Source organism: Cotesia typhae, unplaced genomic scaffold, assembly GCF_013202065.1.
Source record: "Cotesia typhae breed Kobodo isofemale line unplaced genomic scaffold, CoteBio_Ctyphae contig_22, whole genome shotgun sequence".
Classification (NCBI taxonomy): domain Eukaryota; kingdom Metazoa; phylum Arthropoda; class Insecta; order Hymenoptera; family Braconidae; genus Cotesia; species Cotesia typhae.
Genome location: NW_027423728.1, coordinates 4,364,097 through 4,388,743, shown reverse-complemented (window position 1 = coordinate 4,388,743; position 24,647 = coordinate 4,364,097). Strand labels below are relative to the sequence as shown.

General features: G+C 26.0%; 3 protein-coding genes and 1 long non-coding RNA gene across 7 annotated transcripts; 2 read left to right on the top strand and 2 right to left on the bottom strand.

Moving 5' to 3' along the window:
• Nucleotides 1-1,215: 1,215 nt before the first annotated feature.
• Nucleotides 1,216-5,350, bottom strand: Rexo5 (RNA exonuclease 5). The gene is made up of 3 exons (XM_074237934.1): nt 5,165-5,350; nt 4,035-4,208; nt 1,216-3,298 (listed from the first exon to the last, which is right to left on the bottom strand). Exons 2-3 carry the CDS (start codon nt 4,152-4,154, stop codon nt 1,385-1,387), a joined length of 2,034 nt encoding a protein of 677 aa, XP_074094035.1. The 5' UTR covers nt 4,155-4,208; nt 5,165-5,350; the 3' UTR covers nt 1,216-1,384.
• A 3,476-nt stretch (nt 5,351-8,826) lies between these two features.
• LOC141538476 (uncharacterized) lies at nt 8,827-12,665 on the bottom strand. The gene is made up of 2 exons (XR_012481061.1): nt 12,431-12,665; nt 8,827-9,125 (listed from the first exon to the last, which is right to left on the bottom strand). It is a non-coding gene; the product is annotated as an uncharacterized LOC141538476 (long non-coding RNA).
• LOC141538475 (uncharacterized) lies at nt 11,040-21,134 on the top strand. Its single transcript, XM_074259957.1, has 7 exons — nt 11,040-11,727; nt 14,657-14,878; nt 17,207-17,431; nt 18,465-18,661; nt 18,737-19,475; nt 20,221-20,665; nt 20,741-21,134. Exons 1-6 carry the CDS (start codon nt 11,611-11,613, stop codon nt 20,629-20,631), a joined length of 1,911 nt encoding a protein of 636 aa, XP_074116058.1. The 5' UTR covers nt 11,040-11,610; the 3' UTR covers nt 20,632-20,665; nt 20,741-21,134.
• An 836-nt stretch (nt 21,135-21,970) lies between these two features.
• Nucleotides 21,971-24,506, top strand: Vnc (GNAT family N-acetyltransferase vnc). 4 transcript variants are annotated; one of them, XM_074260147.1, is made up of 3 exons: nt 21,971-22,110; nt 23,564-23,746; nt 23,909-24,506. In XM_074260147.1, exon 3 carries the CDS (start codon nt 23,916-23,918, stop codon nt 24,471-24,473), a length of 558 nt encoding a protein of 185 aa, XP_074116248.1. In that variant the 5' UTR covers nt 21,971-22,110; nt 23,564-23,746; nt 23,909-23,915; the 3' UTR covers nt 24,474-24,506. The 4 variants fall into 4 exon arrangements, with proteins under 4 accessions (XP_074116248.1, XP_074116247.1, XP_074116250.1 ...); XM_074260146.1 differs by having other exon boundaries at nt 23,564-23,767; XM_074260149.1 differs by lacking the exon at nt 21,971-22,110 and adding an exon at nt 22,179-22,474 and having other exon boundaries at nt 23,564-23,767.
• The last annotated feature ends 141 nt before the right edge of the window (nt 24,507-24,647 follow it).

Sequence of the window (24,647 nt, the reverse complement as noted above, 5' to 3'; positions counted from 1 at the left end):
GAATATGTTAACAATTCAAAATTTACATTTGTTTAAAATTAAAAAACACCTAATTATAATCAGAATTTATATAAGTATCGCAATTTTTTATCAGCAATGTTGAATTATGACTTTAAATCATTTCTTTGCATTAAACGATCTATCTGTATTTAATTAAAATTTTAAATAAAATTTATTTGTAAACCTTTAATTAATTAATTAATTTTGTACTGAATATTTTCAATGTGGACCATTAAAATGACGATATAGTATTATAAATTGCATTTGCACAAGCTCCGTCGATTCGGTAGTCGACAGCGACTCCTTGTGTAGTTAATTTGACTATACAGATATTTATGTTGACCAAACAGATACCTATCTTGATGAAATTGAATGTTTACAAGAATGATACACAACGTATGCTCGAATCAAATAAATGAATCGTTATTCTGTGCGATTTTTATGACTTATTATTTTTTGAAAACTCATAGCTATTAAGTTATTTGATTATTATCAAAATGACCTTGTACTTTTGAGTATTGACATTTCCTATGGTCAATATTACCTCTACTCCGATTGTAATGTAATTCATTTAGACTGACTGTAAGACTGTGTCCTCTGTCGGCCGGAAAGTACATGAAATATTGAAGATAATGTGATACAGAGTCTTTTCGCCGCTATTCTTATGGCTCTATGCAAAATCAGGTTGATAAGATTTTCCAACGAGTATTTACGTTACTTTGATTTTGATAATTAAACAATAAAATTTCATTTCTAAAAAAATATAATCTTTTAGATAATCAATAAATAAAAAATTCAGAGTACTTAAATAATCAATGTGGCACCACAGTACACTGTTGAGACACCAGACAACCCTTAACTATTGTCATGGCTCTAAAGCGGGAAACAAGTTTATTTAAATACTCCTTTAAGGAATTACATGGGTTTCACGGTTTAAAAAAATCGATTTTTTTTTTTTTAATGTTTTATTAAATTCTACAACATCTCTAAAAAAAACCCATGCAACCCATTAATTTAATAATTATTTATTTGAATGATTAAAAATTATTTAAAAAAATATTATTTAAAAATTAAATCATAAATGTACGATTTAACAGATAATTTATGATTGATAATTAAATTATCCGTTAAATATTATTAACAATTGTATAAATATGCAAAAACATAAACAATAACAGAATGACAAGTATCTGACAACAAGAAAAATAAAATAAGTGAAGTATAAAACGTTTATTGACAACAAACGATTCATTTATACATAGCTCAGGCAAATATGAATATAAAAAATATGAGGCGCGTCAGTTGATAGTCGACCTCGATATCTCTTCGCGTAAGATTCATGTCAGCCTGAGCAAGATGTAAAAATAATAAATTGAATTAATTATTACAGTTGCAATGGTTTTATTTCTTTTTTTAAATTCAAGAAACACGCACCATTTGCATTATTCTGCCCGCCAAAAATAACACACGCCAACCCGTTAACCGCCATTCGTTCCCAAAGTTTATTTACCCATTTATTAATATTTCGACAAGTTTTTTCTAAATTTTCTTCTGATATTTTTTCAGGCGTTAATTTAACATGACAAATAGTAAGAGCATGTTCCATTGAAATTTCACTGGCACGTGATACCACGTGCTTATTCGAATTGCCAGTAACTAGTCTTACTTTATCATCTTTGCTAAAATTTGCGTCGTCCATTATTGACAAAGAAGAAGTCATCAAGTATTTTGAATAGTCATTTAATACTTCCTTCGTCCCAACAATCGACACCGTTTTCTTATCTTTCGCAACATGTTTAAAAATCGTTACTCCAAAACTATAGCTATCATCATCACGCACTAGATTATCACCTGGTTTTTGTTTTCTAAGCATCTCTTCTAAATTTTGTTGGCCAACTACAAAAGCATCACCAAACTCAATACTATTAGCCAACTTTAATTGGGCTAATTTTAATGCAGCTCGAGCATCTTCAATTGGACAATGACCACCTTTTTTTTCCTGAATCCTTTCATTTAAAAATTCACGCGCTAAAACTTGTAATTTAGACTTGTGATTTCTATTACCAGTAATATTAAAAATAACTGACGTATCAATAATATAAGGATGCATCATTTTTAAAGCATCAAGATCAACACACAAACTTTGTCCCACGAGAATTGCATCAGATGGTAGCAGTTCTTTAATTTTTTGTTGAACATTAGACAGCTTTGTAGTTACATTTTCCAATAATTTTTCTGTAATACCACTGTACTCAGTTAAATAATTAACGATCTTATTTTCAGGTTTAACCAAAGTTTCATATACAACATTCATCTGCTTATCTACAATACATATCCTTGTAAGTTCCCGGCCTTCTGTTGTTATACACATCTCGCAATCGAGTCCAAACATAGGAGACTTGGGTGTAACTTCTAAATAAATATCTTTTGTATTTATATAATTGTTGTACTTAGAATCTAAAGCACCCGGCCATCGCAGAGGATAGTTTTCATCAATAAGCTGACTTAGAGACAAAAGTAATTGTGTGCGTGGAAATTTATCACCAGGCGGTAATTCAATAATTTTGTCTTCAATTTTATCATTTTCTGGAGAATTTTTTCGAACAGGTGACTGCATTGGAAATACATATTTAAGTAATTTAACAATATCCCCTGTTTTCTTCTCAGCTAATGACAAAGATCCATATTTATCTATTAATTTTTTTCGTTCCGACGTTGTCAACGGAACTGCTGCTAATTGTTCTATTACTGACCCTCCTATCGTCGCTGGTGTTACTACTTCCAACCGATGTTCAAGAAGATCAGTTATGTTGGGAAATAAAGATTCGTATGAGCTAAAGTGATACATAGAAAGACCTTCTACTATGAAGACAACAGTATGTGATACTTTGTTGTACTTCTCTAAGTGACACCACCTGGATGGTGAATATGGCGCGTCATTTCCGACCAACGAATACATCAGAAGATGTTGAATGTCGGAGAGGAAAATTGGAACACGATCTCGGGGATCGATATTTTTAGTAAGACTAGCATTTTCACCGGCTCCTTTTATACGAAAACGTGGAATCGATGTCAAAAGTTTCTTTCGCTCTCGAAGCTGTTGTCGAAGTTTTTGGTATTCTTCACCAATCAAACGAGGCTTTTTGTTGGCTTGCTCAGTCTCATTACTTTCACTTGAATTCTTTTCATTTAAGCTCGTAGAAATTTCGTCATTCTGGGATTCACTGCAAGTTCGCTTTCTCCTGGGACTTTGAACTGCAGATACTTTGTCTTCATTGTTAGAATTACATGACTCCATCTAAAAGCAAAATTTTGTTAATAATCATGATAAAAACATCAATAAATTAGATATTTATTCAAGTCATTAATTTATCTTTCAAAAGTATTTTATTTATTTATTTATATATACTTATCGGCTTTGTACAGGCGTGAGCATTAATGCCTGGGTTGAAAATTTATTAACTCTCATGCAATTTTAACCCAGGCATTAATGCTCACGTTTGTACACATTGGTAATACAAAATTTTGAGAGAAATTAATATAAAAAAAAATTATGATAGAAGAATGACTAATATACATAATGATCTTAAAGTTAGCTATCGCTTAACCATTTTTTAATTTTATTTAACAAAAAAATTTGTTCCGAAAAATTATTTTAAAAAAATTGCATTTTTAATTTACTAAAATTTTTAAATATTTATTTTTTCTCATTTTGTTTACGCAGCAATTTATTTATTAGAAAAAAAAATTTTCATCTATTATATTGAACAATTCGATCTCCTGTTAAATTGACAATTTGTTTTTTCTAAGTGTTACTTGTGACTACAATAAAGTTTTTCAGTAGTTCTGGGTGATAATACTGATAATTAAACAACATTCAATTAATATACGTTTCTTAATTAACTACAAAAGCCTATCTTATACTAAATTAATATCACAATGTATCTACAAATAGAAACGTCGATAATTGACAACATGTATTAGTTAAAAAAACCTGTTTTTTTTTTTTACTAAAAATAAATAACTGAACTTACGGATTTTTTAAGCTTAAGTGCTTTTGCCTTATCTTCATCATTAAGTTTTGCAATCTCCAAGAATGCAGCTATTTTTCTTTCTTTTTTTTTTATTCTTAGGCGTTGTTTTTCGGTCAGCATTGTAATAATTAGTAATGCTCCAACCTTCAAATATAATGACCATTTAATGTTTACCTGAAATTAAAAAAAGTCAATATTTTAGTTATAATTGATAACTACACTGCATTTATTAATTTACTTTGAAATTATGTGAGTAAAAGACATAACGTGAGAAATAAATTAGAATTCTAAAGAGTCAACAAGCTTTTATAAATTATAATTCATTTGAATATAAAATTATATTAAAATTTATAGTTTCTTAATAAATAATACGAAAAAAAAACTGAAAGATAGATTTAAAGGTTGCTTAGTTACATATCTATCAAATTATTATCACAAAAAAAAAAAAAAAATCCAAAAAACAATTGAGTCTTTTAAATTCTGACACCTGTCAGAAATAACAAATATTCTTTTACTAAATACCTGTCTTGAAAAAATTGTATTTATTTATAAATTTCAATAAATGGAATTATTTAATTTTTTTTATGACATTAAAGTTAGCTGTCACTTGACTATTATTTAATTTTATTTAACAAAAAAATTTGTCTCGAAAAATTATTTTTAAAAAATTGCATTTTTTATTTATTAAAATTTCTAAATACCCATTTTTTTATGCAGCAATTTATTTATTAGAAAAATTATTAAAATTATTACACATCGGCTAAATTAATTTTCATTTTTGAATTTTCAACATAGATACTAAAAAATAATTAATAATTGTAAATATATATATAAAACACTTTAAATGAAATTTATATATCTTCTTTAATTCAACTTGATTATTAATTATATCTATAATGAAGAAAATAAAACATTATTAAATATTTTCACTTTGATATCATCTACCACTTTTAGGTTATTTGCGCATGCTATATGTTAAGCACTTATAATAACTTTGCAATCATTATTTTTATTGTTAATTATATAGATTTATAAGGAACTATAATGTTAGACATTAAAATTACTAAAAAACTAATAAAATATTTAACATATTTTGTTGCAAATTTATAATAAAAAAATCATAAGCTTACATGATTTTCTCTTTAAGATTTTCCGTAATTAGTAATAGTTTAATTACATGTACAATACGGATGTTTAATAAATACTTTAAAATATGATCTTCAAATTATCAATTTCCGAATAATTAATGCAATAAATAAAACAAACACGTGTGTTTACTTTCTATTATTGCTAATAACATATCTTTTGATACACGATACGTTTTTTGTCTTCTTTTTTAATTTTACTGTGTAGTAAAAATATTTCAAGTAAGATGTCATTACTAGGCGCGTAAAATTCTCGATACATAAGAAAAATAAAAGTTTTCAAATTTTCGCGCGAATATTGTCGATTAGCGCGAAATTTTGAAATCATATTAATAATGTTGAAATTTCTTTTTTTCAAGATATTATTTAAAAATTAATTAAATTTATCAAATGAGTTTTAATATGAAATTAGTAAATATGAGAAAATTCTTATTTTTTTCATACAAAATAATTTGAAATCAGGGTTATCCAAAAAAAGGTAAAAATTATCAAACAGTTCGCACTTTTTTCAAATAAAATTTAAAAATGTCATCTATTTATTTTAAAATGTATCCATAATTAAAAAAAAGAAAATAAATTACTTACAGCAAAAAAAGTTTATTTCAAAATTTAATCTTTAGAAGCTCTAAAAAATTATAAATGCAATTTTTTAAAAATAACTATATTAACGTTAGTAGTCACTTGATAATTTTTTAATTTAATTTAACAGAAAATTATTTTTTAAAAATAAATTTCTACATGTCAATTTTTTCTTCTTTTTTTACCATAATTTATATGTTAAAAAAATCCTACAATTTATTAAATATCTGTCAAATTAATTTTCATAAAATAATTTTCTAAATCTAGTTTATTTTTCAAGAAAAATGAAAAAAATTGTGTCTGCTTATTTGAGTGAAATCAACCGGCCAAAAATTTTGTACAAGTAATTTAATAACAGTACTTGAAGAAGAAAAAAAATTGCAAACTCTAATATCCGGAAATTTAATAATTATGAATAAACAAATTAAATATTAACTGAGAAAAAATTAAAAAATATTCTCACCAAGAACTCTTAAACAATTATTATGTGAATATTTTTCTCTAACAATAGATAATTAACTAATAGAAACACAATAATAGTCAAAGGAAGATTTTCCGGATAATAATATTATAGAAGTTTAATTAAATAAGATATAAAATAATATTTTTACAAGCAAATTATGTAATATTTATTTTTTGTTGTTTTATCTATTAATTTTATGTCGAGCAAATATTATGGTTTTGTTTTCAAATAAATTATGTTAAACCTATGAGTGATACCATTTAAATGATAAATATTTATGACTTCTATCGTAAAAATATTGTTAAGTCAATAATGTGCTTCAAACGCCTTTATTAATATTTACTGTTATGTAATTTATATTTTTGATGTTAAAATCCATTAATAAAAAGATTTTATGTTTGTAGAGACTATCATGGGATTAAACAAATAGTATAAAAAGAGATTGCCTCGCTACCAAGAGTTTTAATTAACTTTAAATTAACAGGAATCTAATTATTAATAAATTTAAATATTTAGTTTTTAAATTTTTAAATTGCGACGCACAAATTTTACTACGATAAAGTTTTATTTTTGTTTAGCGTGGAATAAGGTACCCATAAAATAATAAAAAACCAGCTCTGCCCAATAGCTATGACTTGTGATACTATTTGCTGTGAGTCATGTCGGTGATAACTATCAATATCTTCAAACAAATGCAAATACAAAAGCTTTAGTTCAAATAAAACTATCCATAGACAAAGTCACTAATTACGCAAATCAACGTAAGTTTAAAAATATGAATGTTATCTATTTTGTAGTAACTTTTATGATTTGTAAATGAAAAAAAAAAAAAAAAAAATAATTCTCAATTTAATTTAAAAAAAAAATAATGAAATATAATTAATAAAAATATTATTCGTAATTTTTTCAATTTTTTATGTTAGTTAAAGTATCAGAAAAATTTACAAAATTGTTTTGAAGCTTTTGTAATAATTTAAAGTAAATTATTTTTTTTTTATAAAACTATTATTATATTCAACAACAACATTGTTTTACTAATGGATTTAAAATACGGAAGTTATTCCAAATTTTCATGAAACGAAACGTTGTTATTGTTCCTTGAAGCATATAAAAATTTTTAATACGGTTCCTAGTTATTATATTAAATTACAATATTTTAGCAAGCTCATCACATCCGCATTTTTGATAAATATTTTAAATGAATTTTATTTTTCTTCAATAAGTAAATTTTAGTAAATAAGATAAAAAATAGAGTTTTGATCAAAGAAAATTTTAAGTAATGGTTTTACTGGTTAAAAAAATTTATGCAATAGATAAAATCTCTCAAAAACATCATTTTGAAGGATTTGGTCTTCTTAAATAAAAAAAAAATTTTTTTTAATCAAATAAAATTTAATTGAGTCAAGAAATTAAAAGTTTACAATCTTTTCGGTAATTATTTGCAAGTGGGGTCAAACCTATCAACCCCCATGAAAAAATTAACATTATCAAATTTTTTTTTCGATTCTGCTTATTTTTACGGCGCATTTATGATAAAAAATATCGTGAAAGGAAGAAATAAAAATTTTGATAGCTTTTTTGCCTTTTAAAGTTGAAAAAAATTTTGGCTCTCATGTTTTTGGATAAAATTTCTATTTTATCTTTTTTTGATATATTTTTTTTTTATAGTCCATAAAAAAACGAAAAATTAAAAAAAAAAAATGATCAATTTGTTAAAAAAAAAAAATTTAACATGAACTTAGCATGGGTTAGCCCATTCATAAATAATTACTATTTCTTCTTTCTATAAAAGAAGATTTTATCGCTTGAATCAAGCTAATTTTTTTTCCATCATAAACTGAATAATTTTTGCAAAAAAATTGCATTTCTTCTTCTTCTTCCCAAAAACCAGCAATAAATGTTACATCTTACGTATCCGATTTTACTTGGAGTTTCCTTATATGTAATCGAAGATTTTTTAATTCTGCAGCGTGCACGTAGGCATAAGATACATCTATTTCACATTTCACCTTTCTTGCTTAATGGAAATTTGCTGATGCACGTCCGTTAAAAGCAATATGTTGGTGATTACAGTTGTTATATATAAGAATAATAATAATCATAAGCAATAATATAGACTGATATATAGCTTGAGCTTGATTACAAATTGATTGGTCTCAATCCTTAATTTGACGAAAAAAAAAAAATAAATAAATAAAAGTGAATATCTTACGAAATAACAGAAAAAAAAAAATATTAAATATTATTTATGAAAGATATGTTTAAAATTGATGACTTAAATACCAATATTTTAGTTTGGAGTTTTAACTTGCAATTGCAATAAAATATTGAATGTCAGCAATCCATAAATAAAATTAAAAAATAAGTAAATCTAATTACATTTTACATTTAATATCGTGGCATAGATACTCATTATCTTGAGTGAAAGCGAGAGTACCTCTTATTATCTTCGTAAAACATGAATAATAATATAAATATGTTTCTTACAGAATAATACTGACACTACAAAAAAGAATGAATTTATTTCTCTAATTATATTTTAAAGAATTAAAAGTTATATATTCATAGTCAAAATTAATCTACTAAATTATATACACATGTATCGTTAGTTAGTTAACTTTATTTATAACATTTGTATGTATTTACACTTACAGTTTACTTATTTTAAGAGAAAACGTAATTTTAAATGTACATTGGGCATTTCATGTATTACAAGGAGCAATTTCTCGGTGAAATTGTCGCATGGAATAGAACTGGTGTGTGTCTTTTCGAGCAATCATTTATCGCACGTACATATTATATACATTGTAATATACGTGTCTCATTACATCTAAGCTCATCAGGTAGCACAAGTGTAGGTCAAAACCGCTACTTATTGTCGACAGTGCCCGTTGCGTGATATACCTGAAATAATTATTTAACTATTTAAACTACGCTTTTTCTGTCTCTAATTATTTTATATCCGTTCTCATCCGTCACTTAATTTAATATACCACTTATTTATTAAAAAAATATTAACTATTATCATTATCAAACAAACAATAATCTAAATACTTTTTAAGTAGCTGGTATCTATTTTTTTCTGAAAAAAATTTTTTTAAATAAGAAAATTATTCTAAAAATTTCGAATTAATAAATTAAGTCATTTGGAATTTGTTTTCATAAATAATTTTTTTTCTTTTAATTCACAGAAAGAAAAATTTATTTGAATGAAATAAATAATTTTGAAGAATATAATCTTCTTGATTTGAGTAGAAAAATTCTTAAACTAAGAAATTTTCTTGGTTTAAGTAAATTTTACTTGATTCAAGAAAATAAAAGTTTTTTAAAAATTATTTTCTTGGTTCAAAAATGTTTTTTTTATATTAAAGTTAATTTTTTATTAAAAAAAAAAAGTAATTAAAAAAAAAACAAATTTATTTATTAAAAAAAAAAAAAATTAATTTAATATGAAAATTAATTCAATAAAAAAATTTTATTAAACACAATAAAATTTATTTTAAGTCGTAAAACGAACGGCGGAGTTTTAAAGAAGCTCCACCTTTACAATTAATTAATTAATTTATTTATTTACTCTTATAAAAACTTAACATCATAAACCAGTAACAAGATAATAAAATAATACATTGTAGCGCTCTAAGTATAAGATATTTATAAATAAATTCATGACAATAAATACTTAAATTTTGATCAAATAACATTAATTATAAGCAGATGTGTAGCAGTTATTATTTTATAATGCCTTAGAAGACATCTAAATTAAAGTTAAAGTACTTATAATTTTAACAGAATCAACCGTAACACTCGTTATATTCTAAGCATATAAGAGCGACAGTATTAAAGGTGACAAATATGGAATGAAGTAAATTTAAGAATTAATATATCACATTGGAATAGACTCTGAGTCATAAAGCTAATTGAATCTACGTTGATTATATTAAAAATTTGGATAGATAAATTTTAAATTATTTGAATTTATTAGAAGTACTTAAATCATAATTAACAATTATCTTAATTCATTGGAATTCAAAATGAAGATAAGTAATCACTTATTGTTTTGAATTGTGAAATATAACGTTGTTTGTTATTGTATTAAAAAGCGTTGTTTTTTTTAATATCTGTCACTGCATTTTTGCAACAACTGATTGGTATTTTTTTTTTTTTTAAACACGGAGAAAGTAGTGACTTCGCCTGATGCGTTTCACGAGCAGTAATTCACTTAACACTTTCGCTCATGACGATCCATTAAGCAATCTATCAACTTTATATTCCAATAACAAAAAACATGTACACATCTACCGGTATACACTTAATTTAAAATAATATCTGGTGTTTACTTAATTGTAATGCTTAAGAGCACGTTCAAAGTATTGCGCATTTCGTTTATCAAAATATGTATATTAAATATATGAGAACACGTTTTGTTTAATTCCCGGAAATTAAAGTTTAATAAGCGATCATTTTTCCGCAGCCTTGAAGTCTGTAAACATTTATATTATTGCATTTTTCGGCAATTTAATTTTAATTACTTTTTACAGAGACATAAAAAAAATCGTTGAATTTTCTAAATCTAAATTTTATGTGGACAGAAAAAAATATTTGCTTGAATCAAGTAAATAATTTTGAAGAACATCATCTTCTTGATTTGAGTAAAAAAATTCTTAAACGAAGAAATTTTTCTGGGCTTAAGTAAATTTTACTAAATTCAAGAATTTTCATCTTGATTCAAGCTGAATTTTTTTTTCAATGTGTAAAAAGCCAGACTTAGATATTGTCTACATATTTGTTTAAAAAAAACTTATGTAAATAATTATCTTCATTAGAATAAGTTTTCAAAAGCGTAAACCTAAAACCGGTTTTTTTGCAAAGACACAAATGTGCAAGTAGCACACTAAGAAGATATCTTCGTTCATAGTAGAGAAATAGTAGACGCGCTCACAGTATGGTATTGTTACTGTGCTTAGAAAGTTGAGATTGCACTTGGTTGATGATGATTATGATGATTATGATGATGATGATGATGATGATGATGATGGTGATGTGAGGGTGGGGCCCAATGCTCTGTCAGTATTATATGGCAGACTGTGGGAGGAAAGAGGAAGGCCCACCAATGCCCATTCCATACCACATCATACCAACAACATAGCTCTCGTCAGGTGGGGATTCCAACTAAGCTAACAGTGCTCCGAGTCCTTCGACATTCACTGCTTGGATGATCATCGGGCAATAGACATCAAAATCTTTCTTTCGTATATTTTTTATTTACACAAGTGCGGATATTTTAATTTATTTTTAAATATATTTGTTGCAGTTAATACTTTGTATTGATTAATTTTAAAAGAACGGATTAAACGAGTTTCATCTACACAAAGTGTCTTATTGCTCGATAATGGAGAAAGAGCAACTTGATTCTTTGCAAACTGTTACCGTGGGATCTGAGAAAATTCCGCCGCCTCATAGTCATTATGCACCCAGTGAAGTTTATTCTTCCTCAGAATCACCTCCGGTAAGAAATAATCCTTTTGCAATTAAATTATGTTATTTATTTTTGTTTAAAAAATTGCTAGAAGGTAATTTATTTTTTTAAATGCCTTGACATTAAATAATTAGAAAGTATGTTCACATGGATGATTAAGTTTAAAAAAATTTCTAATTTAATTACATCTACAGTACTTATATAATAAAATATTATTATTCTGGGTAATAAAAAAAAAAAAAATAAATAAAACGCAAGCAAAATATGTTGCTTTAAAAAATTGTGAAGTTTAAAAAGTAAATTGTTTCGCTTTTTTTGGTAAAGATATTAAACAACTTTTCAAGGTAATATGACGTTGTATTGACACATCTTTATTTAAAATGACATCTACATTTTCTGTAGCAAAAGATCGTAACCCAGAGCATTTAAATCTCTAAGATAATATTTATATTAGATTATTAATAAAAACCAACTGTTATAACAGATAATTCCTGAGAAACTAATATAATTTAATTTTGCTACTTATTATTATTTTCTCAGTTATTATTGTCACTTTCTTAACTTCAACGTAATATTTCAAAAGAGCGTTTTATTTTTTACTCGTTAAATGAAGTTGAGTAAGAAATTTTTTTCTATTTATTTTCTTTTATACCATATACTCATTAAGTATTATTTAGCTTATGAAAAATCGTTGCGTACAATCATGCGTATAAAAAAATACGGGCTGTCTTACGTAATGTATACATCTAACTCAAACATTAATTGAGTTTAGTTGCACTGACATTAAATACTCATATTATTTATTGAGCATAAATTTTTAAAAATTGAATAAATCTTTACTTTTTATCACTTAACTCGTACGACAATTAAGTAAGTCATTAGGAATAAAATATAAAAACAAAAAAGTAGACTTGTGAAATTTCATTAAGATTAAACTGTTTCACTTGACAACAGAGCTGCTTACTTTTATCTCAGTTTACTTGGATGTATAAGTGGATAAACACTTTGCTATAGTTAGTCGTGGATGATGGCCTACTATCTCCTAGAAGCCTCTCACCAAAGTATCGTCCATCCAAATCGAGGTCAAAACGAATCGCATACACAATCTTCATCTTCTTTTTCTGTTTTTATATTGTCCTTCGTATTATTATTAAGAATCGAAAACAAAATGTAGTATCTGTTGCTCTGACAATTAAATATTATCACATAACAGTTTTTCTCTGACTTTTTATTTTCTGTCGAGATTTAGGGTCAGAAAACAGTTAGAAACTATAAACACGCTTCAATAATACGATGAAGCTGTTGTTACACTAGACGTTGCACGTTTTTTGTGTCTGTGAGCCGCTATTTAACTCTTTAGTGCTCTTGATAATAATGCTTTCTAGCTCGCACAAGCTTTCTAACTCTTCTCTAGCATTATCTCTTGACTATTCATTATCTACTCATCTAAAAATTTCATTCAACTAATAATGATGTGCATCAGTCTTGTCAAGAAGCAAAAGCCTTTCTCGGTCTTACTATTATAATTTTTTTTTTTTTTTCTGTAGATTTCATAGAAATTTAACTATTGCATTGGTTTCATGGTGGAATTTTTGAAGAATTTTTAATTGTGTTAAATTAACACAAAAAACTGTTAAATATTTAATATAAAAATATTTAACACAAAATGTATTGACGCAAAATTTTTTACTGTGTATTCTACGCTGAGAAAAAAAATTTTTTTTTTGTCCAAAAAACAATTTCCTGGCTCCAGAATCGTTTAAAATAAATTTTGGTTTTTTGACAAAATAATATCCAATATCTATCATGATAATAAAATATTACCATTAATTTTGATATATTAACACATGAATAGGTTCACTTGAATTAAACAAAAAATAATTTGATTAATTTGATCAATTCTTGAGACAAGAAAATATATTCTTGAAAATTATCAAAAATATATATTTTTGTGATAAGAAAATTTACTCAAGAGTAATACTCTTTTTTTTTCAGTGTACACTGATAAAAAAATTGACTTGACTTAAAAGCCAAACTCTTGAACCAAGAATACCATTTTGAAGAAAATGATTTTCTTGAGCTAAGAAATTATTCTTGGTCTAAGAAATTTTTTTTTTTAGTCAAAAATTTATTCTCTTGACTGAAGAAAATCATTTTCTTCAAAATAGAATTCTTGGTTCAAGAGTTTGGCTTTTGAGTCAAGTCAATTTTTTTATCAGTATACAGATAGATACCGAAGTCAAGATGAGCTTAATCGATCAAGTAATTTAGAAATTCCAGGATTTAAAAATTTCAAAAATTCACATTTCTCCACATTCTAACTCAAATAACTTTTGAATGGGATAAAGTATTGAATCTCTGTAAATTGCATCTGAAAGCTCTTTAAATAAGCTTCAATTTTAGTACCTTATTATGTGTGTAGTCTTGAAATGAAGTTCTATTGCGCTATGAAATTTGCTGTTGCAGTGGTTTTATTTTTAGACGATTTTATATTTTTTTTTTTTGTATAAAATCTTAGTACTTTTTTTTTATTCATTCAAAAATCTACTTCCATTTCGGCCGTCGAATGGTCTTATTTTTTTTTTACTCACTTTGAGTTTTAATAATAAATCTCTTCAATGGTGTGATTTTAACAGTAAGAACCATAGACTTGAATCGATAGCGAAGGAAGTGATACAGCGACAAAGGCCTCGACTCGGTTGGGTACCAACCGTGAAGCTGGCACGAACATATACCAACAAATCATTGTAGTCTTTGTCACAGGTTACATATATAATAATTTACACCCAAACCATCCACGTGAAATGTATTTACAAGGGAACAACTCAGATCGTTTGAAAATTTCCAGAAGAATTTTTTTAGTCTAAGAAACTTGGCCCATGAAATAAATAAATGCATATGTTAATTCAAGACGTGATGATGAAAATATTTATTAAATAAATTTTTTACTTAATTTCAGGCATATTCACGGCCAGTGATGAAGAGCACTGCCGTTCAGATCGCGAAGATCATCGCAACAACTTTGATAACTATCTCTGTTATCATCGGTAGTTTTATTTTGGCTGCAGCTTGGCTTCAAGCTCGTGCATCTTGCACTCCTGAAACTCTTAACGGTATGCAGACACAAATAAACAGTCAACAGGAATTTATCAAGCATTTACAACCTGAGGCTCTTATTCAGGTATTCTTAGAAAAATATTATCATACTTATTTGACGATTAGACACTTTTAAATTTTATCTAGAATCATCAATTTTATTTTTAATAAGTTCCGACAATCACATGTCAAGGCAAACTAGAAACTAGTATTTAATAGTGAGCTATTAAATAATCATTATTTATCTTAAGTAAAGAATAATTTTACCATATTTTTTTTTTTTTTTTTTTTTTTTTTAAGAGTAAAAAAATGACTGGCTTTTAATAAATTTTATTTTCACCTTTGATGTGACTCAGAGGACAAACTTTATGTGTGTTGAGTGTTTAGCTCTTTCACACAAACACGCTAAGCGCATTTATAAATTTACTTTCTACTGAGCGTACTATACTAAGCCAGGAAGCAAAAATCCGTGAATTGCATACAAATCCTAGTATATAATTCATATTTTTTCAATTGAGTACTTATTGATGAATAGTAAATTTAAGTCTCATCAAAACACCAATATCATTTTTTGTGAAGCATTTTCACACCTTCACCTTTTTATGGTGTTCACTACTATCAAAAATTAATAATGATTAGTTTGTTCACCTGCAAACATAAAATTAAATTAGTCTCAATTATTAAATGATACATTATCTATGTGCTTACTCGGTTTATTTACCGCCGGTAGAAAAAAAAATAAATAAAAAATACTCACCTATATAACGAGCACAATGAAAGTGGGTTGTTTAGCTCCGACGGCAGTTTTGTAGCGAGAGAGGTGAATGTTCGCTGAAAGAATTTTCTCTTTGCCGATTAACTGTATACCGTCGAGGATAATAATCTTCACCGCGTAGATTATAATCGCTCAGGAGCTAATCCTCGGCAGTTTTTTTTTCTAAAAAGTAAAAAATAAGCAATAAAGTATACAAACCAAAAAATATGATTGAAATTCTGATTAACGTGGCTGATAATACTAAAATAAGTTGTGAGCTAACAATTGTCAGATCGAATATGATTTTTTATAATTTAAAAATTAGATCAATTTAATTCTTTTGAATGACATTAAAGTTAGCAGTCACTTCACAATTTTTTAATTTTATTTAACAAAAAAATTTCTTCCAAAAAATTGCATTTTTAATTTTTAAAAATTTCTACGTCAATTTTTTTTTTTTGCATTAATTAATTTCTTTAAAAAATTCTAAAATTTTTTAAATATCTACTACAGTAATTTTCATTTTTTTACATTAAAGTTAGCTATCACCACAATTTTTTAATTTTATTTAACAAAAAAAATTTCTTCGAAAAAATTAATTTTTAAAAATTGCATTTTTAATTTTTTAAAATTTATTCATATCAATTTTTTTTGCACTAATTAATTTCTTAAAAAAATTCTAAAAATTTTTAAATATCTACTGCAGTAATTTTAATTTTTCTACGACATTAAAATTAGGAGTCACTTCCCAATTTTTTAATTTTATTTAACAAAAAAAATTTCTTCCAAAAAATTAATTAAAAAAAATTGCATTTTTAAAATTTCTACATGTCATTTTTTTGTACTAATTAATTAAAAAAAATTTTTTTTAATTTATTAAATATCTGCTACTTTACTTTTCATGGTTTAAAAATTATATATCAATTGAATTCTTTTGAAACTCATATTTTTATTTGCATGACCGATTATATTGTTTTGCCGACGAATAACTTTCGAATGAGCCGGTTAATTTTCTATATCTGTCAACCAAGTTGCGGCATGAAACTCCTAAAAGTTATTGTTTTTATTTAAAACGACAAATGATCTTACGTTATGACACAAAAAAAAAGTAACAAGTAGTCTGGTTGTTATTTCCGCGATACTATTCAATCGGGAAGTATATAGAAAGTTGTCAACGTTTGAATTGCTAAATAATTTCCTGTATATCAACTCTCGTTAGATATATAGCTATTTAAGTATATTGGATGTCCATATCAACCCACATTGATAAACAAATGATAGCAACGATAATTTAATATTTTATAAGGATATTTATTATTGAATTACAAATGATACGTAGCTTTTCAATAAGCATCACCTCCTCATACTTTCCGGTCACGCATTGACGCCGGGTCATAGCACTTAGTAGTTGTTGGTGAAAGTTAAGTCACTTTGATTATTATTATCATTATTATTGTTATTAAAAGAAGTCGCGATAAACTCGAAAGGATGGAAATCGAATGCGACCAACCGTAGCATCATGCAATTAATTGTGAGGAGAACGTGAGCTAAAAAATTAATATTGGCTATTAAGACGATTCCTAGACGTACTATTAAATTAGTGAAACTTACTTAATATTAATTATTATTTTATCCATTTAATTTTCTCTAAATATATAGGATCCTATTGATGTCAAACAGAACATTGACGAATCATCTGTTAAAATTAAACAGCCCACTGCAGAGTCTAAAGAGGAAGAAACCCAAAATGATAATCAAGACGATTCGAAAGCTGACAATGAAAGTGCCAATGACAATGAAAATGATGATGACTATAATGATTCTGGATTCTCACCAGTTCACATTAAATTCCCACTTCAACTTGATTTAGATGATCTGGCAAATGTAAGTATTTGTGTCCGAAATTTTTAGGAAGATTTCATTAATTAATTTTTTTTATTCATTTTCATAATACTGGAGTTAGCCGTCAGCTATCATTAAAAAAAATTTTTTAATAAATCAATTATAATTAAAATTTTTACTTGTAATTTTTATTAATTTTTACATGTGGAACTTTTTAATTTAATTTTTTTTATAATAATTTAATGCCTGTAAAATTCTAAAAAAATTTGTACAGTATTTTATAAGATTTTAATCATTACTGTTGTAAATTTATATGGTAATTATTTACAAGAGGGAAAAACCCCATTTTGGGCCATAATTAGATAAAAAATTAACATTATCGATTTTTTTTTATTCTGCTTGTTTTTACGGCGGGTTTATGATAAAAAATGTCTTGAAAGAAAAAAAATAAAGATTTCGATAGCTTCTTTTTACCTTAAAAAATTGGAAAAAATTTTGGCTCTCATGTTTTTAGATAAAATTTTTTATTTTATCTTTTTTTGATACGTATTTTTTTTTTAAAAGTACATAAAAAAACGAACAATTAAAAAAAAATTTGTTCAAATTCTGACAATCAACTTTTTTTTTTTAATAGTTCATTTTTTTGTGTATCAAATAGAAATTTTGTTCAAAAAAATGAAAATGAAAATTTATTTAAATAACATCGAAGCAATTATTTTGATCAAATTTGAAAAAAAAAATAGTTAAATTAATCAAATTTTTCTTACTTTTAACTTTTAAAAATAATCAACAAGACTGTGATTTTTTTTCTTGCATAATTTTAAACTTAAAATTTTAAAACAAAAAAATTTACTAATTCTTTTATTTTAACAGTATTCAAGTTAAAAAAACAACTTGTATATTAAATTTCACAATATTAACTACATTTAATATTTTTTGATAAGTTTTACAGACTATTAATTTTTTGAATAATTCGTAAAAAAAGAATTAATGTAGTAAATTTCATGAAATTTACTTTTTAATTCAGAAATTTTTTTTTTATAACATTTTTTAATTTATTAAACATAATTTCTAGACCCTCATGCAGCAATCTCGTGGTCTCGTCTCATGTGTAGTTGAACGCCGCAGATCTGATGGATTTGTTGATGGTAATAATCAAGTTGACAACAACAACAACAACAACAACAACAATAATGATTACCAACGTCCTCAACGTCTCAGTGGTGAACGTGTAGTAATTCTCTGTGAATCCGGAGAACCACGTCGTCAAGAGTAAATAAAAAATATTTATCATATTAATTATCTCTGTAGTTTCGATAATTTTTTACATAATTTCTTACTGTATAGGCAACAAGAGCAGGATCTACTTACACCAATAATTGTTCCGCTTGGAAACATCCAAATCCCGATGCAACCTCATGGACAAGACTATCACCGTTACCAAGTTCAAAACCAATTCTCCGCACCTGATGTACAAACTCCACCATTTGTTAATGCCCGAAGAATAAATCAATTAGAGCAAGGGATCAGTTTACCAGACATAAAAAATATTGCTCAGATGATTGGTTTTGGTTCACCACGAATGCCACCACAAATGAATCATCAACAAATGGAATTACGTCCATTTCCAATTGAAATTCGCACTCTGCCAATTGAAGTTATTCGTGGTATGAGACCTCCAATGAACCAAATGCAACAACATCAACCACAGCTTCAACAACAACAACAACAACCTCCACAACCACAACACCCAATGTTCTCTCAAGAACCAACTGAGCCAATATACTCCCAAGACCAACAAACTCAAGGAATGATGCCACCTCCACCACCCCCATCAGCACCCATCGCGCCAGAATTAAATCAACGTGAACCCAGAATTATTCCACAAGTTCATATTATTCAGCAACAGCTTGAACAAAAGCCTGCACAACCTCAAGAAGCTCAGGATAAACTAAACTTTTCTTTCCCCGGTTTACCCATTGATATTATCAGATTCATTCAACAAGTACCACTTAAAATTAAAAGCATCATTCAAAACATTGATGAAGAAATGAAACCAGAACAAGAAGACAGATCTCGACAAGAGGTAACTAGTAACCTTGCATTCACTATGTGACTGCCGTGACTTATGAACTATAAATAAAGAAAATTTTGGTTTATTAAGTAATGACTTTTGTTTAATTGCACAGTACTTTCTTAAATATTAATTTTTTTAAAGATATAATCTCATCTTGATGTTACATTCATCAAGAGTTTTCATTTGAGTACCCACATCAATTTTTCATATATTTATATATATTACATATATGTATATGAAAAATATATCAAAATGCATGCGGGTACTCAAATGAAAGCTCTTGATGAATGTAACATCGAGATGAGCTTATATCTTTAAAAATATCAATAATTAAAAAATGAACTTGTATCTTGTGAGCAATTGACATTTTTAAAGATATAAAGTCACCCCGATGTTACACTCATTAAGAGCTTTCATTTGAGTACCCACATGCATTTTCATATATTTTTCATATATACATATATATATGATATATATATAAATATATGAAAAATTGATGTGGGTACTCAAATGAAAGGTCTCGATGAGTGTAATGTCGGGGTGAGCTTATATCTTTAAAAATGTCAATAGTTCACTGGATACAAGGTCATTTCTTAAAATTCTAAATTTCACTAAAAAAAAAACCGATTTTATCATATGACTATTCTTGATACAAAATTTTTCTTGTTCTCTTAATAATATAGATAATTAAACAATAGTATTTAACGTCTATAAAATACATAGATTATAATTTTATAATATTTTGTAATTTTAGCAAGTCCAAGAGTTCAAACCCTTCCCCACGAATGCACGGCCAATTCATTTCAACGGACCCATCCGTACAATTGAAATGAGAAATCTTATGGAGCCTGAAAATATGGAAGCTCACCGTCAGGAAAACGTTGAAGGGTCACAAGAATCCACAAAACTTATTGCCGATTCTGAGAACCAAGAAGAAAGCAAAGACGATGAAGATAAAAAGAAAATTGTTGTACTTCCTGAAAGCAGCTTGACTCATCAAATCGACGAACGTTTATACCCCAGATTACATTTCTCGATGCCTATGAGATCCATGGAAACATTCCAAATACCTATGGAAGTAAGTGCTCGTGTGATGGGTAATTCTGGAGAGCAAGAAGATAATAAAGAACAAAATCAACCAATGCTGGCTCAAGTAATGCCTTAATCTGATGAACAGGAAGATGCCAGCCGTCCTCACTGTAAGTACAGTTCAAAAATATTTTAAAAAAATTTTACATAAATATTTACTTATTTTTTTTTGCTTATATTTTCAGTTGTGCAACCACGTTCAGTTCCGTAAATTCTGGAAGACAAGATTATTATTAATATAAGAGAGAATCCTTTAGTTGTTAAGTGCAAAAAAAAAATTAATAATTAAATAATTAAATAATAACATAATGTATTATTTTTATTACATAGAAACAAGGATTCTTAAATAAATTTACATTGAAAGTAAATTCAAGAATACTTAATTAAAAATAAAGTATGTACATACACCTACTATTGGAAATAGGATACAAGTGATACTATTATTTTGCGTAATAGATTTATCTGTTGATCATTTAATATTTTATCAAGTTTACGATACAAAATATGTAGAATTAGTTATTTACCATGAAAATTGCTTTTATCGTGTAATAATTTTTGAATAAAAACTAATGTGATAAATACTGTTGATATTTATTTATTTATTAATCTTTAATCCTATGGTAGCAAGTCAATAATCATTAATAAGAAGTTTATAAAAAATAAACTTGGATAAATTTTAAATAAAATGATTGAATAGAATCAAAATTTGTTTAAAAAAAAAAATTATGGTTTAATTAAATAACTATGTAAAGTAAAAATTTTTTTTTCTCATAAAATTGGCTTTTTTTTTTTTGGGCAGTTTAAAAATGCGCTATTGTAAATAATTCACTAAACTATATTAATTATTTAATTTTTCAATGTAAGAATAATATTTATTACATCAAAATAATATGAAAATGAATGTAACACATATTTAATAATTTTTTTAATTTCTTAACAAATAAGTTATGGCAAAAAAAATGCTGTCATTTCACAATTTTTTAAATTTTCTATAAAAAATAAATTACAGCAAAAAAACAAAATTATTTAAAAAAAGGACTTGTAGAAATTTTAATAAATTAAAAATGCAATTTTTTTAAAATAATTTTTAGGAACAAATTTTTTTGTTGAATAAAATTAAAAAATTGTCAAATGACAGCTAACTTGAATGTCATCAAAATAATAACAACTTTATAATAAATTTGAATGAAAATTAATTTAATAATTTTGATAATTTTTCTAATAAATAAATTACTGCATTAAAAAAATGAAAAAAAAATGGACATTTGGAAATTTTAATGAATTAAAAATGCAATTTTTTAAAAATAATTTTTAGGAACAAATTTTTTTGTTAAATAAAATTAAAAAATGGTCAAGTGTCAGCTAACTTTAAAATCACAAGTTTTTAAAATAAGATAAAAAAAAAAGTGTCGCTATGAGATGAGAAATGTTTCCGGTACTACGTTAGTCCTATAAAAAAATCATTCGCGCACGAGTGTTGTCATTGAAATATAACAAAAGTATTTAAAACTAAAATTGCTATATTAATTAAAAATATCCGGAAATTGAAATTTTAGTAAGTACTTGACATTAATTAAAACAGTAATATTTTTTTGTTGTAAAGTTAAAATAATAAAGGTGTATATTTGTTATAAATGAACGGAAACATAACCTAACATTCTATCTAACTGTATTATACTAGATAGAAAACTAGACTCATATATTATTATGAGATGAGATTACGGAACTAAAAATGGCGTGTTCTGACTTGATGAGTTCTATTACCAAGGAACGAAAATAAAAAAAAATTGTTATTATTTTCTTGGTTACATAAAGTCTTAAAGTTGTAATAATTTGAATAAAAAACTTGACATATACAAGAAAGGAGCAAGGTTATGCTACGCATATTGGAATCAGCAATAATAAAATTAAACATTACTGTAATTGCCATATTAACAGTGTAATAATAATTCTTGTCATAATGCATGAATTTTTGCTGGCTGCATTTTCTGTAATCTCCAGTTTGATAATTGTTTTTGTCCTCGTGTTGTTGGGTGAGAATCAACAAATCCAACTTTTATACTAGTACGACGTGTATTTATTATTTTTTCGTATTCAACAAAATATTCATTAATTTTATGCATGCTCCAACGTTTAACCTCTTCATTATTAATTTTTTTTTTTTTTTTTAACAATTTATTTACTAAATTTTTATGATAATTAATGAAATTAAAATTAGCTGACAGCGAAAAAAAATTTTTTTTTGTTAATTAAATTAACAACAAAAAAATATTTTTAAAAAATTCCACGTATAGTTTTTCAAATTTTTTACATGTAGAATTTTTTCTTTTAATTTTTATAATACTGAAATTAGCGGTCAGCTATAAATTAAAAAAATTAATTACAATAAAAAATTTTCACTTGTAATTTTTTATTAATTTTTACATGTAAAACTGTTTAATTCAATTTTATGTTAATAATTTAATTGCTATAAAATTCCAAAAAAATTTTTAACTTTAGTGTTATAAATTTTTTTGTAATATTTTTATCAATAACACTGAAATTGAGAGACATCTGATAATTTTCAGGATTTTTTTAACAAACAAATTATAGCAAGAAAAAAATTTTTTTTTTTAATTTCATCTTTAAAAGCTCTGAAAAATTATAAATGAGATTTTGATAAATAATTTTCTATAACTAGTTTATTTTTAAAGAAAAATTTAAAAATTTTCAAGTGTCTGCTAATTTCAGCTTCATTTTTATTAATAAAAAAAATTTTTAAGATTTTTTTTCATTAAAAAAATAAAAAAAATTTTTATTTGTAAAAAATTGAAAAACTAAGTGCAATTTAAAAAAAAATCTTTTGTTCTAATTTAGTTTAGTTTATCAAGAATTATGCCAAGGCTAATGCCAAATAGCCTTATATTAAAATTTAGCAATTTAATTATTAAAAAAAAAAATTAAAAACATCGGCTAACTTTAGTATTATAAATTTTTTAATTAACAATTATCTTCATTTGTTTTAACAGGTTGGTATCTTGTTTGGAAATTTTTCCTCTCACGATTTCGATTTGTACGTGAACTCCTTGGTGGTATGAGCGAGTCATCATCAGTAAATGATTTAAAAAGTGGCAGATCCCGTATGAAGAAACTCAGACGAGATTAATTGAATTTAAATAAATAAAAAAATCTAAATTCAATTGATAAATTAAGTAATCAATTATTTCATCTAAGTAAATACATATTTTGGATATTGAATAATTAAATTTTGCTTGGCAGTTATTAACTATAAAATCTAATCTTACATTTTAATTAATCACAAGTAAACATTAATTGAAATAAGTATATAATAATAAATATTAAAATAATAATAGATAAAAAATGGCAATTAACATACGCTGTGCAAATACTAATGATCTTCTCAACATTCAACACTGCAATCTTCAATGTCTGCCAGAGAATTATCAGATGAAGTATTACCTGTATCACGCATTATCTTGGCCACAGTTGAGTTACGTTGCAGAGGATGAGAAAGGTCGTATAGTTGGTTACGTACTGGCTAAAATGGAAGAAGATTGTGAAGATAATCCTCATGGACATATCACAAGCCTTGCTGTTAAAAGATCCCACCGGAGACTTGGAATTGCACAGAAGCTAATGAATCAAGCGTCAAGGGCGATGGTTGAGTGCTTTGAAGCAAACTACGTCTCATTACACGTAAGACGCAGCAATAGAGCTGCTTTAAATCTTTACACCAGTAGTCTGCAATTCGAAGTGTCCGAGATAGAACCTAAATATTATGCTGATGGTGAGGATGCCTACGCAATGAAACGTGATCTCAGTAGTTTTCATCTAGAAAAACATGCTGCTAAAGAAAATATGATTAAAGATGCTAATGCAGCTCTACGCACTCATACTGGACGGTGCTGTGAACATTAATATATTTTTTTTTTTTTTTTAATGATTAAAGAACTCATGGTCATACATTACTATTATTATGGTAAACAATGAAAGTCATTTCTTTGAATAAAATATTGTCAACACTTGAAAAAATCAATGATTATTTAATTGTGGTCAAAATTAAATGTCTTATGCATTAAAGAATTAATTATT